General features: G+C 38.8%; 2 protein-coding genes across 3 annotated transcripts in view; one reads left to right on the top strand and one right to left on the bottom strand.

Annotated features, from left to right (window-relative positions):
- Positions 1–19,689, top strand: part of LOC139131394 (sacsin-like) — a 72,365-nt gene that overhangs the window by 5,157 nt on the left and 47,519 nt on the right. The window lies entirely within an intron of this gene.
- Positions 9,054–10,661, bottom strand: LOC139130562 (uncharacterized). Its single transcript, XM_070696310.1, has 4 exons — positions 10,489–10,661; positions 9,951–10,016; positions 9,434–9,712; positions 9,054–9,264 (listed from the first exon to the last, which is right to left on the bottom strand). Exons 1-4 carry the CDS (start codon positions 10,566–10,568, stop codon positions 9,054–9,056), a joined length of 636 nt encoding a protein of 211 aa, XP_070552411.1. The 5' UTR covers positions 10,569–10,661.

The raw sequence follows: 19,689 nt of genomic DNA, 5'->3' as shown, positions 1-19,689 counted from the left end.
AGGCCAGGTAACACCAATTAAATCAGTGCACGAAAGGGTTTTCAGACTAGTGTACAACAAACTATCAGATGTCCCATGTCTTATTTGTCCTCAAGCCAAAACGATGTCCAAAATTCACAACCAAGTAGATGATTAATATTTAGGTGATAACCAAATACTTCTTGTCAGAACCAACCCAAAGTTTGTGGTACTATAAATCACTAGCTAGATGAAACAAGGACTATAAAAACCTTCCGTCCGAACGAGGTGTTTTACGTTTGTCTTGAGTTTTTCATTATTAGACACTTTTACTGTTACTGTCTTCATTTCATGATATCATGAAAACCAACTGCGATAGTTTTATATCCTTTAAGGATGTACGATCGGAAAAAGTAAAAGTAATGTCAATTTTTTCAAATGGGGATTTTTGAATACCTACATATGTGTATAGTCCAAAACTGGGAAAAAAGATGGGTCACCGCGCTTGTTTTTTTTACAAAATGACATTAAAAATTCAAGGTTTTTCACAAAATCACTAAAATCAATAAAACAGGTCATCATTTTCATATTTATATCATGATTGCATTTTTCATGTTTACACTGTAAAGAATAAAGAAATTATAAAGCTAAGCTACTTTGAAGATTTTACTTACATTAAATTGAGTTAAAAATTCATGATATTTATTTTTTAACCAAAATTGCAACAAATATGCCCCAAATTTTAGGAATGGGAGAGGGTAATTTATTAATTATTGATAGTTTCTACTAATGTCAATTTTCTCAAACTTTGCTAAATAATAGCTCTTTTTGTGAATTTTTCAAAACCACATTTTGTTTAGTAGGTCACCGAGCTCGATTTTTCACAATTTTGCAAAATGTAACTATGATTTACAGGTTCTGGCGATAAACCATGCTCTCCCGGGTTCGTCGCGCGAGGGCGCTCTTCAAATGCTGCTGACCTGCAGTGGCTACCTGCAGTGGCCTTGTCCAGGCATGGTCATGATTCAAGCCTACCTGTAAACTTTAATGAGAGGGAAATGACAGAACAAAGCAAAGACTTTTAGGTTCTTCTACTTTTTAGAGTCTATATATTAATACAGCATACAAAAAATCACGTAATATTTATTGCCGTGACGCTTATCGGTGGGGATTAGGTTGACTTCGCTGCAGGCTAAGTGTCACACACTACGTGGAGCCAGGAGCCGAGGCCGTGTACTTGGCGTTTCCCCAATACACGATGACAATCGTAAAGGCAAGCCCGCAACTGACACAAGTGTCAGATTTTCGGCTAGTACACTCAATCGACAATGCGACGGTCATTCTTCCATTCTCCGGTAGGTCTACTAGCGACACTATCATTTGGATTATAGGCCTAAGGGACGGACCATTAGATCTTGGGAGGGGGGTGGTCAAAAACAGAAAAAAAAAAATTTCAGAGCAGAAAGTTAGGAAAAAAAATCTTCAAACTAGTTTGCAAAATAAAAAAAAAATAAATAAGAAGACAAAGGTGTAAAAAAAAAATCTGCAAAAGTCTTTAAAATTTTGAATTTTTTTTAGATTTTACCGACAGAAAGCAACTTTCTGTATTTTTTAGTACATCCTCCCGGAACATTTTTAATTTTAATTTATACATTTAGAGTGACTGTATCCCTTATACTGGAAGTTGTGATTATCTTATCTTTTCAGGACTTTTGTATTCTGATCACTTGAAAATTATGAAATTATAGAACCTGTTTTCTACTTGTTTCCTGCGTACAAACCAAGCAGGTACACTAGGTAAAACATTGAAACTATGGTATGGTTGTCAAGACAGAAAGTTGTATTTGCCTTTTAAGATCAAGGTAAACAGATGCAGGCCACATCAGTTTCATTTTTTTCACAGCATTTTATTGCAATGATGAATGCAAGAATGGGTGAACAAGTAGAAACACGTCAATAATGATAAAACACATATCAAGTCATTATGTATTATTTTGCTTTTAAAAGGCATTTTCAATTCTTTTTTCTCAAAAACAGCCTCAAAAAACAACAGCAACACATGTTTTAACATTCAACAATACACTACGTAGAATGCCATCTATCCAACAAATCCCAACACAAAAACACACAAAAGGGGTTGAACTTTGAAAGTTTCTCGATAGCAAATACTGAATAAATCTGCATGAATAATCGTTTTTGTGTAGCAAATTTCAAAGAAATTGGACAAGCCCTTTCAGAGAATACAGATTTTTTGACCATGAATGGCATAAATTGCCCTAAAAAGACAAATATTGAAATCTCAACACATCTATACACATCCAATCATTTAGACATGCTGCTACAGAGAAATAGATGTTTTGATCAAAAAAGGGCAACAATTGCTCTAAAAACACAAATATGCAAATTTAACTATATTATTTAGCTTATTTTAGCTTCTCAGCTTGTCAAAATCAATTGTAAATCATGAGATATGCATGATGTTTGGTGGGGTGAATGAAGCCATTTCACCACGCAGTAGGAAGGGAAGCCAGGAAACCAAAATAGTCAATTTTCAAACTATAGGAAGCTACTGAGGAGCAAGAAGACCATGTTTCAGAGGAAGATGTGTAATCCGAAAAAAATGCTCCCAAAGTGCCACCAAATAACACCATTTTTATCTCTATTTTTCAAAAGCTCCAACAGCAGGAGGGGGGACACCCCCCTCCTGACCTCCCCTGCAAAAATACTCCCCAAGTGCCACCAAATAACACCATTTTAATCTCTATTTTCCAAAAGCTCCAACAGTAGGAGGGGGACACCCCCTCCTGACCACCTCCCGCAAAAATACTCTCCAAGTGCCACCAAATAACACCATTTTAATCTTTATTTTTCAAAAGCTCCAATGGCAGGAGGGGTACACCCCTCCTGACCACTCCCCGCAAAAATACTCCCCAAGTGCACCAAATAACACCATTTTATCTCTATTTTTCAGAAGCTCCAACGGCAGGAGGGGGACACCCCTCTCCTGACCTGCCCCCGTGACCGCTTGCATTGCTGCATGTGGTGCTTGGCACCACATCTTTGCCCTCTTTATCTTCTGACAGCGACGAACTAAAAAAAATTATAAATCTGAAAATTTACTCTGAAAAAAAAAATTGCACAGCTAATCTCAATTGGAAAAAAAAAATTTCAGAAATTTACAATCGTAAAAAAAAAAATTTCACAATTTCATTGTGACCACCCCCTCCCAAGGTCTAATGGTCCATCCCTAACCACGACCTCCTCTGTATAGTGAATCAGACGTCACACTTCTGACTTACGCTGTACAGGCTACAGTCATGTTGAATTTTTTTATCTCTTTGCTGAATTCTCGTACCTTCAAGTGTGTTTTTGAGGGCACGCTGAACATTTTCTCGGCGCGATTTTCCTTTACCTGCAGACGACATTTTGTACAGCGCAAAAACGTTCGGAACGTCACTTTGCTCTCGCCGGTTACTATGGATACATTTCTGCGTGGCAATCGGCGCAGTACGCTTATATTTTTCCGATCGTATATCCTTAAGTACACGAAGTCAAGTAACAGTATGCTGTGCAGTGTTTATCTCTCCTCCAACTTAAAGATAACATTGAAAACAAAAGAATTACACAGATTAGTGTTCTCGCTAATGGTTTTTTGAGTTAAAATGGTCACAGATATTATTATTAATATTAATTATATTATTAAAGTTCAAAAGTCATTAATGTGTGGATTGAGAGTCTAGTGCATTGGTCCTTCACTGTGACAGTATGATAAGGAGAAGTCAAATGGCTGACTCAAAAATTGGTACTACTCGTTACTAAACCGCTATAAATAACAGGGTCGAATTATATCGATTTATTAGCTCCCATTTGCCATACATATATGGCAATTGGGAGGTTATATGGTTGAAAAAAGTCTACTGTATGTGAGATGTCTGTCTATATTTATGTATGTATGTATGGATGTCTGTCCGTCCAACGCAAAAACTCACCAACCGCTGCACGTATTAAGCTGATTTTTGGTGTAGTGATGCCGTATGGTCTAGATGTGCCGTTTTTAAAATGAACTTTTTAGTCTCATAAATATGCGAATGAGGTAGAAAAACCGGCGAAAATGGTCAAAAATCAATAACTCAGGAATTACTCATCTGATCATTGTCATATTAAATTTTTAGGTACCTTAGGCCAACTCATTTAAACATACAGATTTGATGTCAATATTTGATGCTTATAGTTTTAATGATTTTTTTCTTTTTTTTTTGCCATTTTAGTAAAAAATCTTTTTCTCTTAAACCAATGGTCAGATCGCTTTAAATTTGGCGTGCAGGTGCCTTGTGATAACTCAAAATCAGTCGCACAGATCGCCAAATATGGAAAGCGATAGTAAAATACGCCCTCGGGCGGCAAGTACGTGCCAGTAAAAACTACTAACCAATCACATCACTGCTTTTTGACCAGCAGATATTTGTCCTATCGAAAATACACATACCCCAGATTTAAGTTCTGTTAAACAAAATCTGATTGGTTGAAACGTCCAGGCTTTTGTACACAGACTTGTGGATAGGCGTTCTACCGATCTGCCGATCCGTTTGGAGATCCACCGTGCCGTTTTCTGGTAACAGCCAATCGTTCTCGCCGGTCTTGCCATGGCCCCAGCCCCCTCATTCCAGGATGATGATGATGGTGACACATCTGCAATCCCTCCAGATATGCTGAAAGGACATCTTGTTGTAGTAGTTTTGGTTATGTTGGTAGCTGCAGCTGGAGTTGGACAGTGTACGCGAGGTCTGAACAAGGGAAAGCATGGCCGATTTGTAAAATAATGTGCAAACCCGCTCCATTCACAGTGGTCCGGGACGGACGCTGCTCAGGAAACCAAGGCGTTTGCACGCTATGTGCCAAAGTCAATTATGGACGGTTTTAAGGGGCTGGGTGCCCATGGCACCAACATTTGCCGCAATTGTGTGAATAAAGCTCCTCGTAAACGGGAGTTCACGCAAAACACTGTGACTTGTACCGTCGTTGACCCCGATACACAATCGAAGGTAAGCCTCAAATGCGGAAGTAAACGTGAACGTGGCTATTAAGTAAACCGAATATTGTTCCCACGGATTGTGTTCGCAGTATACCTATAAAAGCTTTACCGCTTAAACGTGAAAATACATGACCGTGATCAAAATTTAATGAACATTATTGTGTTTTCTCTTCGTTTCGAAACATGAACTCTCATACAGATATTGGTTTTCTACATCAAACATTATGATTAACGTTTACCAAAACAGAGCAACAGAGCATCCATGGTTTGTTATGGACATTGTTTTTTTTCTGCAGTTTCTACATTTATTGACGAAATGTTTGATTTCTATAAATATGCTAAATATTACCGCAGCATATGTAAGTAGACTGCCTTACCCAGTTACAAATTTATTTTATGGAATAAATTTTCCGTTTTCTTGCATGCCACTGATGCAGAGAGGACAAACAACAGCCACTAAGAGGAAAGGGGTAAGCCCAAATAAAACTTGCAACAGTCCAACTACCAGTCCACCTCCTCCAAAAGTCCACACAGGTGCATCTCGAAAACAGCTCAATTTTGATGACGCTTCCAAAAAACGTTATTCAGGTGATGTTTTTCAAGCAAAATATTGTCAGGAGTGTTCTGAGACTGAACACCAAGTAAGAGACCTCAAGGACCAACTTCAATACCTGCTGAAAGACATTGATGACCTCCATGAAGAGAATGATGAGCTCAGGGATGAAGTAGCTAACTTACGCTCTGAAAATACCAAGTTCCATCTTGAAAAACAAACACTTTATAGTACTCAGGAACAACGTATTGCTGCAGTTAAAACAATTGCCGACATAGAAAATGGGAACATATTAGAGGAAACTGTAAAGTCTGTTAATAGCAAAGACAGGCGAAATGTTGACAACTTATGTGCTTTAATTGTTAGTGATGAAATGCAAAAAAGAAACAAAGTTGTTAGAGCATTTGTTGAGTCATTGACAGCCAAAGCAACAGTCTAAGGGGTTTGGGAATGAGCACATCTACTGACAGACTTAAAAGAAAAACTGAAGTTCTCCGTCTCCAGGCTATAGACAATTTGTATGCTGCTCGAAACTTGAATTATGTCTCTAATTTTACCTTTGCTGTGCAAGCTGTCAATCACTCAATAACAAAAAGTGACTTATCAACAAATATTATTGGGCACTGCTCAGCAGGGGCAGGCTGTGATACTTTAGGAAATTGGTTGAAAACAATGAAAAGTTCTTGTCCACCTGCACCTGATGGATTAATTGAGTACGCATTTGACAATGAACAAAGACAAATGAAAACATGGTTATCACGCATGGGTAATAAACAAACTCTTGATATCCTGACAAATATAATTGTATGTCAGCTTGACCCTAATTCAACACTTCAGGAAAATGCAAACCTTAAGCCGTCAAACTGGAAAATCCCTTCAACAGAAATGATACATCAAATGAAAGAGTTAAGTGAAGAAATGCAAAGTATTTTACACAGGGAAATGAAATCATCATTTCAGTCTCGGTTAACGATTGCCTTGGCTGATAAAAATGATGGTAAAGACAATGTGCCATAAAAGTAACAAGGCAACTTGAGAATGAAGAGTTCAAAATTTGTCCTAGGTGCAACAGAAAATATAATAAAAAGACAAAGAAGTGTATTCCCTGTGACATTTGGATAGCCAAAGAAATAAAAGCTATGGCAAGAAATGATGATCATATAAGCACAAGAATTATCAAAGAGAGCAGAAAGAAATCACATCCCACCCAGCTGAAATTCCATACATACTCTGGGTATGATAAAACAAGTTGTGGGGTTAAACAAGAGGTAAATGATAAGATGAAGTGAGAAAAGCTGCAATCCAGCTAGTTGAACCTGTGTTTGTCAATCCTGCTAGCATTGATGCTGTTAAGGCAGTTTTACAAGCCATAGGAAAACATGCTGGGGTCAAACAATATACTGCTAATGGTAAAGGTGAGTGGGTTCTTGTGAGATGTGATGGGTTGCCATGGGGTTTGGTGAAGAAAGTCATTTATAATGGAAAGGGTGAATTTGATTGGGTTGTATTAAGAACTGGCCCTGGCCATGAGGAGATGAACATTCTGAAATCATTTGAAGAAATGTACTGGCCTATCTTGTACAAGGATTTTGGTGAAACGCAAGGCTTCGAGACGGAGAAAGCACTCCTTTTTTAAAAAAACTGCAGTGACCATCATATAGCATTTGGCAATTTTCTCAAGTTTCACGACGGTGTATGGGATGAGTTACTGTACTCATTTGTAAGAGATAGCACTGTAAGTGAATACACATATGCCAACTTCATGCTGTGGGTAACTCATCAAAAACAAAATGATGAAACTTATTGTTTTATCACAGAGGTCATGCTCAATCATATGATGGCCATTTTAATGTTTCGCAAAGGCATCAGAAACAATGACTCTGTTTTGATGAGGGTTGGTCGCCAAATAGCTTCTTCAATTTTCAATGGACGTAGACATCCTAAATATGCTGTTCTTGAAGCATTGGATGAATTCGATAGGTTATGTTACCCACCAGAATTGGCATCGGTCTTACCATTGTATGAATCTGTATCCAGGTCAGGAGGGCAGACCAGCACCAAGGGCTAGACTTTGCCTTGGAAGAGTATAACAAAATGTGAAGAAATGGATTGTTGGACATTCAGCAAATTCAGAGCTTTGGGAACGTGTAATTACTAATTATGAAAGCTTAAACAAGCTAAGAATGGTAATTTTTGAAACGCTTTCCCTCAATAATTATGAGTCTCGGCCTAGATATCGTCCCAGTTATGAATATGATTTGCAGGAATTTAGAGTATTGCTGCGAAGAAGCAAATATCTGATGCCAACTCCTAATAGGAAACTTGTTTCAATTGCTGGCAACAATCTATCAGTTGAATTGCTTCACTTCGAAAGCACTGCAAAGTCTAGGCGGTTCAAGATAATCACTGATTACCTCGTCCAAAAAAAATACCTGAACGCATGCCTCATGTTAACCCAATTTGTATAACAGAGGAGGAGGAAATAAATAACTCAAAGGATGAAAATAAAACAAATGATCAGTTGAAACAAGAAATAAATATCCTTCTCGCTGTATTGCCAAATGAAGTACAGGTTGATCTTCAGAAACAACTCTTCCAAGCAAAGAGAAAGGACTTACTGCTGTCACTTTTGAACAGATGCAGGGAGCATGTAAATAGCTACCAAACCGAGTTAGCAAATTTCGAATTGAACAGTTGCTCCATGTAATGTTCATGTTGATGTAGCATGTCTTTTGTAGAAAGGTGGTGTTAAAAGACACTACAACATACCCCAAAAAGTTCTAGGATGTTCAGTCATACACGGGCTGTGAAATAGGACAATTTTCTCAGCAGTACTTTTTTCCAAGATTCAGTCAAACACTTAGTACTCAAGTTCCGTTTTATTTCCTGGACATTTATTTTGCCTTTTCTGAAGTGCCATATCTTTCACTTTTTAGGTTTTGCTTGTCAATAAGAGTACAAAACTGATGTTGACTTTATTATATTTATTCATATCAATTTAAGAAACATTTAACAAAAACCAATTTACATTCCAGTTAAAGTTTTCTGTCAGGGATTTGCAAATACAACATGTTGTCATTCTGATCCTTGTGTGCAAAGGACAGGAGTAGTATAGTATAGTATAGTATAGTATAGTATAGTATAGTATAGTATAGTATAGTATAGTTTTTACAAGTATTTTGATGTGGTTTCTTTTTCTACAGTTTAATCATATATAAGGTATTTTACGAGAAGTGATTTGAAAATTAGAAGCACCAATCAAAAACGTTTTAACAATGATTGTTCCAGTTTCAAAAAGATAATTTGTGCAATCAGTGATTATATAAAAGCAAGTTAACAGGGGTAAACACAAATATTTTATACTTATATATAAATATTTATATATATATATATATAAATATATATGTATTTATATAGTCAAACTGAAAAAACATGTTCTATTCTAGTATAAATTTCTTTAGTGTTCTGAAATAAAAGTTTGTTGATAGCATGACTGTCAGCTATGTCTTTTTATTCCTTCTCAATATAGTCATCACCCTCCATCTTATCAATGGTATCTTGCAGCATGTTCAATACTGTGCACCGTCTTGCCACAGGTATATCAACATCATATCTACAGGTACAAACAGCTCCACCTCCTCGTCTGTCAAAGTTGTGACCACGTTGATACTTCTGTTGGGCTGGTGGTACTTGACTTCGCTGTACAGTCCAGAAGTAGCAGCTGGGAAAACAAACAGCACAATAAAAGAAATGAACAAAATTTCAGAATTTCTTAGATCAACTCTAAAACAGAATCACAACTCTAGTGTTTTGAATGAGCAAGGCAGTGCTGATTGCCAATCTTTGAATTGGATCTGACAACTGTATGATAGATATGCCCAGGTACATACCATGTAATAGAGGCCTCGCCACCTGCAAGTATTCTCCTGAATGCAGCACAAAGATTGGCTGGTACACGGCCTACTTGCTTGCCAGCTATATCGTGTATGACTTGGGGTTTGGGGTACCTCTTATCAGCCTCTCGGGTGACAGCATCGTGAAGGTAACTTGGAATTGAATCTAGTGTTGGCATGGTGACTGACATGGCCTTTGGATCTTTTTTGTTGTGGTCCTCCTTCTTCACAACCAGTGGCACATCCACATGGGGACGAATGTGGAAAAAGTGATACCTGAACAAAGTACATTAAGTGAGTGTCAACAAATTAGGAAAATACTAGCAATTGTGTTACAAAAATTACACGAATTTCACAAAGCTATTTTTGTGACTTTTTTGACGAAAAAGTAACTGAATAGTTTGACGATGGAGGAAAGCAAAGGGTTGTAAATTGTAAACTCGACACCAATAAACTGCGGCGCTGATTGACAATTCAAAAGACAAGTGTATGATGACATGCTCAAATAACTTACCCACTTATTGTGCTACGGACTTTGATTGTTACACGTTCATCCAATTCGGCCATCATTGACATAAATCTGACAAAAAATACACGATACATCTTTGTGAGTATTGGCAATGTCTCAGTCTGACAAAAATACTCATGTTTGATATGTTTTGACGGCGTGACTCTCGGATCTAGTACTGTAGGGCTTGCAGACACCTCACAGCTATCACTCCGCAAATTGTCTCAAGTTTGAGCATGTTGAGGGTCACGATTAACAATAATGTCCGAAAAAATGTTTCTGGAGAACTCTGAGAGGATCAAGCATATTCTTGAAATGTGGAGATATCGATGAAGACCGTCTTCAAAATAAGTAAACCCTTATTAGTACGACGTTTGCTGTCAAGGCTAGCGTATCAGTACTGTACTGCTCTGAACTCGCGATACTGCGATAGCGAAGTGAGCAAGACACTCTCCGCATCAATAGCCGAATACATCGAATAACACTACTTATCTTAGCTTAATGCGCACAATAAACATCTAGAATCCTTGGGAAAAACACTTACCGAGTATACACACTGAACGTTGAAATTGTACAGGGTACTACGGCAACTTCTGATGCTGTGATCATACGTGTCAAAACCATGTGTTATCGATGACGGTTCACTGCGCACATTGTTTGCGCACAGTTCTGATTGGTCAATAGACGACCCTTGACATATAAATTAATATTCATGATACTTCCTTTTTTTGGCGATCTGTGCGACTGAAATAGAATTCATCAAAATTATGGCAAACTTTGCATATTCATATTTTTAGGCAATTTTTGCCAGTTTTGGTTAAAAAAATCTTCTTTGAAACTGTGTATACCATTACTTTCTAATTGGGTGTGCAGGTTCCTAGGAGTGACATGAAGATGACTCGGAGAACTCATGGCAAAATTTGCAAATTTTGAGGTACTTTTGCCATGCTTTCAAATTTGGTACACAGGTGAAATGTAGTAGGTCATTCATTCAAAGTCAAGTAGTGCCTGTGTGAATGAGCAGATTATGATTGTGCTGTTCCATGCGGAGGTGTTATTTATAGGAATGATGCAATGTTAGACGGTAATTGATGTTTTAACTGATTATGACTTGCATTGTCTGTAAATCTTGTACTGTATACACCCTATCAATTCACCCAGAAAAAGTAATTAATATGATTTTAAATAGTTGAATTAATTAGGAAATCAACAAGCCAATATAATTTTAGTGTAGAACTATTAGAAAATTCAACTTTTTTGACAGTTCATAGTGAAATGCTTACCATCTTGGATGATTAAAACATGTAAAGGCAACTTTCCTGAATCCCAACTTTGACATATTCTGTACCGTCATGTATTGTTCTCTGTATGTTATCTAAAAGAAATTGCTCATAACAGTTTGTCATGATAGGTTGGTCAAATAAATAGAGATAGAGAAAGTTCCAATTTCCATTTATGGTCGACTTAGTAAGGATAAAATAAAATTACTTTTTGAGGAAAAAAATAGAGTGGTCAATTAAAAGAGTGGTCAAAGTGATAGGGTTTTTATGGTAAAGCTGGGCTATAAGATTCATGTTCTATTTATAGCAATTGTGCAATCTGTGTAAACAGTGCAATAATCGCAATCATACCAATCCATAATCCAATAACACTAGGTCAGAATTTGTAAGACAATAGTTGTAAACAGAGACACAAAACAGCACAGAACAGACAGTAAATAGACGGTACACAAACAAAGTCAAATTCATGAAAGAAAGATATATGGACCTCTGGCCAAAAGACCAAGAAGTGATGTCAGGTGTTTCGAAAATAGTAAGCGCATCCCACCCACTTGTGGCACCCTCATATATCAATCTGTAAGTCAGATAGGTAGTGGTCACTAACTAAGGCCCCATGTCACCGATGCCATCAGTGATCATTTGTCGAAGAGAGATATTGTATTTATCTACCAGCTTGCGATACCTGCCAAAAAAGCGTTTGAATGTAGAGACAAGTCTTGCTCTGGTGTAACCTTGATTTAACAGTTTGTAAGAGAGATGGCCATGTCTCTCTACAAAATCATCATATGAACTGCATGCTCTTGCATATCGAATAAGCTGGGAAATGTATACCCCATAAGCAGGTGAGAGTGGAATATTACTGATGAGGTGTGGAAAATTGATTATACTAAAGTTGAAATCATCTCTCTCGTCATATAGCCTAGTAGAAAGGTGACCATTAGAGTCAAATTCAAGTAAAATGTCCAGATATGAAGCAGAAGAGGCCGTTTCTGTAGTTTCTTTAATCTCCAATTCTGGAGGATAAATCATAGCGAGATATTTACTGAATTCAGAGTTATTCAATGAAATGACATCGTCTATGTATCTAAATGTAAGGTTGAAAGTTCGAGCTACAGAGTGTTACATGATTCCTTATAATGCTTTTGATGACCTTGAACTTCTTAGGTTGCAAACATTTGTCTCTTCGGTGCGCTTTCTCTGAGTACCTACAGGCTCAACTTATTCAACAGAACTTACTTGCAATGTTGAGAGTTAAAATGTGCTTGGTTTATAGGATGAAAATACTGATAAAGATAACCAACTGAAGATTCTTTATAACGTGACAGATGTGCTGTTTTTTATGACGTAATCTTGATAAGCAATGCATGTTTACTTTAATTGAAATGTAATTAATTCTTGTTTATATTATTATAAACAGTAGTATCAAGTTGGACAAGCTGATATTAATAGTTTGGTCGGCTGTTGGAGGTTGAAAGCTGTAAAAGCAAATGTATGTATGCATGCATGTCTATCTGTCTGTCTGTCTGTATGTATGTACGTACTTAAGGTAGCTTTCCGCCTTTGTTTTGGTATTTGAGTCAAAAACACGATTTTTCTTTTATCCCTTAAAAGTATTCCTATAATATGATCTTCCTTGTGTGTAGAATATCTTGGTCGTGAAGTTCCTGTTTTTGGGTGAAATTTTGGAATAAAAATGTACGAGAGGCACAGGTGTACATTTTGGCGTTTGAGACTACCGTTAAGTCTTGATTGACAAGGGATTACGCTAAGCAAGCAGCGTCACAGTATTCACATGCACTTGGACAACATACGCTGTGAAAATCCCATTAGCACCTACCGTTCACTGCGTGGGTCAAGACCATAGTGTGTACCTGGCAATTAGGCGTCGAAAGGTGGGTCTTACCGTTTTTCTCATAGGGGTGGCCGCTCCCAAAAGATCACAATTTATCGAACACAATCGGACAAGGTCACACTTATGACATTGTTGACGGTACAATTTCAGATTACACAAATGGCCCATGCACTAAATGTTTTATCTGGGACATTTTTGTGCTTTGAAAGCACCAGGAGTGGTGGATAAGTTTCGTAATGTTAAACATCTTTGAAGAGGCTGTCCCGTATACATAAATGGTACGTTCCACTGGCGGCCTTAGTGACAGCGGGAACACTTGAATACCGCAACAGACACCCTTCACATCTTCAACATTCAAGCAACATTCGGCCTCTTTCGGCCGAAGTTTCGGCTTCTTTTGGCCCCAAGACATTTCGACACCCCCGTTACGATTCATTTTTTCCCTTCAAACTTATTAGTAACTGACAGACCAGTCATATTCATAAGCGTGACCTTTGCGTTTTGACCAGTCTGACTTTTACAGTGCCGTTTAGGCCCCGCTTTTCAAACTTTGACAGTGTCGGCGGCTATTGCTATTGAAAATGATATGAAACTCTTTTCGACGGTTTTTCACCATGTTCTCACAAACTTTAAAGCATGTGAATGCTGATACTTTACTTCTCAGTGTTTGATTTGTAACATTTGGCACGAGGTCCCCCAACCAGATAGTGCCGAAACGTCTTTGGTCGCGTTGCCTAAACGTCTTGGGGTCGGAAATTGTGCGGCCGAAACGACTTTGCGCCGAAAGGTCTAGAAACCCGACATTGTCCGTTCGATGAGAATACTAAGTGAGTTGAACAATTTATGAATAAAAATGAAATATCAGAAGCCGCGGCACTGGAACTACTTGGGATTAGAAAATACAAGGTGGAAACAAATTGCATGGGCTGCAAGAGAGCGACAGCAAAATTTCCCAAGGCAAAATACGTAGCGATGCAGAAATCCCACGCCACAAAACAATAGCTGCTATGGTTTGCAGACGTTTTGGCACAATGGCAGTGAACTGATAATGTCGAAGTCGTTTGAATCCCGCGGTCCCGTTTTTCCTTGTCCCATTTCGTTTCCGGACCGCGCTATTACCCAATAATCGTACAATGCAACCACCCTACACTAAATGAGAAACCGACCTTGACAAGGTAAAAACATACGTCGACTAAAAATGTTCATCGTACACCGGACGAATGTGAATCAAATGATTTTATGGGAATGGACACGACAGCATTGTTATCCAAAATGCTGCAGGACCGAAGACAAATTTCAATATGAATTTGACCGTCACAACGTAATAACGTAATCGCCCTGAGTTTTCATCAACATGTCATCATTGGTCGGTAAACCATTGAATGAGACGCTTACGGACTAACTACTTGAATACAGTGCAAAACACCATCCTAATCCTGAGATTTACATGTAATGAAGACGGGTCTGATATCATATTCGCCTGGAATCGATGGTACTCATGTTGGATACGAACAACAGCAGAGAGTTATCTATCTGTGACCATGGAGGTAGGAAGACTACTACCTCCATGCTGTGACGTATGACGCTTGACGAGAGGTCTATCGCATGCAACTTGCACTTGATGAAATGACGTACTTTTCTCTATGTTCATGTTTTCTCAACTTCTCTCCTTTGACTTTTATGCCACCGACAGGCGATTAGTTCATGACTCCAGAAACGGTCTTCACCCACAGAAATGCTGTACAGAGTGAGGACGAACTATTGTCTCAGAAATGCTCGTAGTTTGATTAGTGTTAATCGGTTTTCAAGGCGCGTGAAGAACTAAAATATGGCTGCTCACTGAATCCTCGGTTACTCTAACCGTAACGAATCACAGCATGGAGCTGTTCTTTTTATCTCCATGATCACAGACACCGCAAATGTACATCCACATACAAACGCAGATATTTTGTTGTCAGCCAATATTGTTTTCCCTATATCACTCATCGGGCTCGCTTTCATTCCGCAGCAGTGAGTCGTTTCCGAGGTCGAATCGAATGCTGCCATAAACTTACACTGTAGTGTACGCTTGTCATGGAGGTAATTAGTCCAAGCGCTCGTGTAGACGGCATCGAGATGCCGTAGCAGTTCCGACAGTTAGGTCGAACAGTTAATACTCTATTTAAACCTACAACTAATCAGTCAACAGATTATGCATAATCCCTTCCCTGGCACTCCCCAAGTTTATTTACTCATCAGCTACTGTGTAGATTGCGCTCTAAAAAGAGTACAACGCTCCCAAAATTCACCCTTTTTAGCCTCATTTCGACCGTTGACACTGATTTCAATGAGTGAATATACTGTTGAAGTTGAACACTTTGATTTCACTATCTGGTTTTAGTGTTTTGTCGGTTGACTACATTGTTTATTGTCATTCAAAAGGAAAAAACTACCGTGGCCCCTACACGCCACGGAACTCTATTACTTTTGAATATAAACTCTAATTTTTCTTGACGATATCTTTAATATTTGTAAGAGATTTTATTTCTCCACCGCAAACTTTTAATTTTGTACGGGCAACTTTATCTTAACATTATCTTAACTTTAACTTCTCGAAAGTAGTTTTAGTTTTAACAATAAACAAAATATGTTTCTCAAAAGTATTTTTTATTTTGTAAAACAAAAGTAAAATTTTTTCAAGATAACAAACTCCCTACACGTCATGGAAATTTATTACTTTTGAACATAAACTCATATTTCTTGACAATATATTTAATATTTGTAAGAAATTTTATTTCTCCACAGCAAACTTTTATTCTGAACGGGGAAACTTTATTTTTGGGGTAAACTGTTTTTAAAAACTTTTAACAAAAAAAACTTTAACTTTTAAAAAATAACTTTAACTTTGAACAAAATATTTGTTTCTCAAAAGCGTTACTCGAAAAGAAGTAAAAGTTGTTCAACGCAAGAGTTTAAGATTTTGCTAAGCGCGAACTGAGTTACTTAAATGACATAACCTTATGTCTTTAGAGCAGAAAACTTAAATTCTTAAAGAAAAGTTTTATTTTTCCAAGAGTAAAATTAATTTCTTTATGGAAAAAAGATTTTCTCAGAGCAGCAAATTGAAATACAGAGAATAAAACTTTTTTTTCAATGGCGAGAAATTATTTTCTGAAGACAACAAAACTAATTCTTTCAAGATATATTTTCTACATATGAGTGTGGTTTAAGAATTTGGTAAAACTGAACTGAGAAAGAACGAAAAAGGAAGGATGAAAAAGTCAAACTTACTTTTCTTCAGAGCGAAATTTATTTCTGAGAGGAGAAATATTTCATGTGAGGGCGCAATTACCTATAATGCATAGCAAACTCTTTTTAGCGAGAGTAAACATATTTTGGGGAAGAGTAAAACATTTTTTCGACGAGCAAAACTTTATTTTAACGGCGGCGGAAGTTAAAGTATCCCACCATGCAACACCCAAGTTTGATGACCCAGAGTCTCCGAGACAACCATGACTGACTTCATCGGCGATACAGGCACGCTAGCCCGGCCCTAGCTGCAGTACAGTACCTCGAGGTTTTACCTGGGTATTTGGGTCGGACGGTTTGCCGTACTGTACTGCAGCTAGCCCGGCCCTACCCTGCTGCGTACGATGCTGTGTGTTGGGGCCGTATAACGCCGGGAACACACAGCATCGTACGCAGGGCTATGGGCACGGGCACGCAAACAGTCAGTTCAACAGTTGCCACTTGTCTGAGTCCCCGAAGAACGGTTTTGTGTTTGAGTGATTCGTCCTGACTGCAGACATTGTGCGACGGGATGGACCGCATTGGGTTCCTTCATTAGCTCTGCATGGGCTGTGTGTTACCGGCGTTATACGGCCTCCCACCACATAACGCCGGTAACACACAGCCCTGCCATGCAGAGCTATTCCTTCATCAGTTGATGTTGTGTGATAGTCATCTTTTCTATCAGCCAGATTCGTAATGATAGAGTCTTCGACTGAAACTGAACCTGGCCCACCAGATTTGACCACAGTCGAGCGTGGTTCAATACAGTAGTTGTGGGTCCACAGCTGTGGTGTTTTCGGACGGGATATGCCTTTTACGGGCTGGTTGACTTTCACGTTTTTGACCCCGCAAAACACACGTGAAAGTCAAAACCAGTCCGCGACTGTGGTCAAATCTGGCGGGCTCGGTTCAGTTTCAGTTTCTATAAATTACGAATCTGGCTTCTCCTCTTAGAAAAAATGAATATCACACACATTGGCTGTGTGTTACCGGTGTTATGTGGTGGGAGACTGTATAACGCCGGTAACACACAGCCCTGCCATGCATAGCCCTGCGTACAGGTCTGTGTGTTCCCAGCGTATAACGCCGGGAACACACAGACCTGTACCGTGTACGCAGGGCTATGCAATGCAGAGCTAATGAAGAACCCCAATGCGGTCCCGTCGCACACCGTCTGCCGTCAGAACGAATCACTCAAACATAAAACCGTTCTTCGGGGACTCAGACAAATGGCAACTGACCCGCGTGCCCGTAGCCCTGTGTACGATGTTGTGAGTTCCCGGCGTTATACAGCCCCAACACACAGCATCGTAAGCAGGCAGGGTAGGGCCGGGCGGGCGTGCCCGTATCGCTGATGAAGTCAGTCATGGTTGTCTCGGAGAGCAGATCGTCCATGTAGCCGACACGAACACGAACTGTCTGATACCGGCTACCAACTCGGAGACTCTGGGTCATCACACTTGGGTGTTGCATGGTGGGATACTTTAACTTCCGCCGCCGTTAAAATAGTTTTGCTCGTCGGAAAAATGTTTTACTCTTCCCAAAAATATATGGAAATCCGGTCACGACATGCGACATGCGACCTGCGACTTCAAAACTGCGACCTGCATCCTGTGTGTTTGTCAAACTCCGACCTGCGTCCTGCGTGTTTGTCAAACTGCAACCTGCGACTTCCGGGTGGGCTGGCCTTGCTGCCACCTGCGAGTTTGAAACTGCGACCTGCGAGATCACGACCTGATCCATGATTTTAGGTATTTGGTGTTTATTGAGAGTATCAAAAGCAGTCACAAGTAATATCAGTGATAGGTGGTGTAGGAAAGAGATGAGCTTCGATGACACAGCTGTGTTGGCCTACGTGTTGTTCGGTTGCTTTCAAGTCCGGTTTCAAAGGGACAATGCTCAACTGATCACGATTTTCATGAATAAATATGTTTTGATAGGCCTACTTCAACAAGCATGTTGTTGTATATGTTGTTCCTAAAGTGGTGGTATTTCACAGATCGAAATGACCTAGTTTAGGTCTAAAGAAGTATTCTGTGGTTGTTGTACTTCGATTCGGTGACCATGCACCCCACCCAGCCGTAGACATTATTTATCTCGCAGTTTGTAAGTCGCAGATCGACTGGGGGCCTGCCTGCGAGATTTCAAGGTGTGGAGCGATGATGGCAGCATCAAAGTAGCCGTCGTGGCAAATACTGTGCAAATTTGATAGAGATCGGTGAGTTATTCCTATAGCAGTTATCGAAGTTATGATTTTCTTCCTTATTTTTTATGGAATACTTAGGGGTGGACCATTTGATATCCTGGGGGGGTCTGGAAGAATTTTAGGGGGCATTATATTTTTTCCACGTTCCACTGGATGTATTTTTTTTTCCCTGTGAATCCTGGCAATTTTTTTTTTTTGCATTCTTCCTTCAAAGAATTTTTTTTTGATGCAGCGATGTTGCAAAATCAATCTGTTTGTCATACATCAACGGACTTGTACATAAGGGACTGGTCAGTTTCTTTGGCCAGAGGGCTGACCCCCCTATTCCAACTTTCGAAAACAGGGTGACCCCCCCTGCGCGCGACAAAGGTAAAACAAAAAGTAGAATATAATTGAATAATTCAGAATATATATATATATATATATATATATATATATATAATTTTTAGAGTATATTTTAATATTCAGTCATTCTGTGTTTTAATGAAATTGTTGTCATGTCAGTTGTAAGATAGGAACTTAAAAGTGTCAATTCTAAAGTTTGAATACAGTATTTTGAATGAGCTGTGAATGTACTCCACTCTTTTTATGCATAAAGCAGATGTCCAGAACTGTTGTAAGAAAAATGTGATTGTGAAATATTAGTGCATGTTGCTTTCTTATTACTGAATCCTCATAGAGGAAACAGAAAAGTGTCAGGAACTTGTCATGCTTTTCATATGAACTGCAGATTTCATAATGATTAGTACACTTTGCAAAACAGACTTTCAATTTACAGACATCAGCCAACACAGCTGTGTCATCGAAGCCCATCTCATTCCTAAATGACACCACCTATCACTGATATTACTTGTGACTGCTTTTGATACTCTCAATAAACACCAAATACCTAAAATCATGGATCAGGTCGTGATCTCGCAGGTCGCAGGTTGCAGTTTGACAAATACACAGGACGCAGGTCGGAGTTTGACAAACACGCAGGACGCAGGTCGCAGTTTTGAAGTCGCATGTCGCATGTCGTGACCGGATTTCCATAAAAATATGTTCACTCTCGCTAGAAAGAGTTTGCTATGCATTATAGGTAATTGCGCCCTCACATGAAATATTTCTCCTCTCAGAAATAAATTTCGCTCTGAA

This window comes from Ptychodera flava, chromosome 4 (genome assembly GCF_041260155.1).
Source record: "Ptychodera flava strain L36383 chromosome 4, AS_Pfla_20210202, whole genome shotgun sequence".
NCBI lineage: Eukaryota > Metazoa > Hemichordata > Enteropneusta > Ptychoderidae > Ptychodera > Ptychodera flava.
The sequence above is the reverse complement of the archived record's forward strand: the minus strand, read 5'-3'. Positions and strand labels throughout refer to the sequence as shown.

What these genes read in the sequence shown, in the direction of transcription:
- LOC139130562 (XM_070696310.1), bottom strand. Translation starts at nt 10,568, where the DNA reads ATGGTTTTGACACGTATGATCACAGCATCAGAAGTTGCCGTAGTACCC. An exon ending in ACGTTCAGTGTGTATACTCG is followed by an intron (nt 10,017 to 10,488) that starts GTAAGTGTTTTT and finishes ATTTTTTGTCAG; the next exon opens with ATTTATGTCAATGATGGCCG. An exon ending in GTCCGTAGCACAATAAGTGG is followed by an intron (nt 9,713 to 9,950) that starts GTAAGTTATTTG and finishes TACTTTGTTCAG; the next exon opens with GTATCACTTTTTCCACATTC.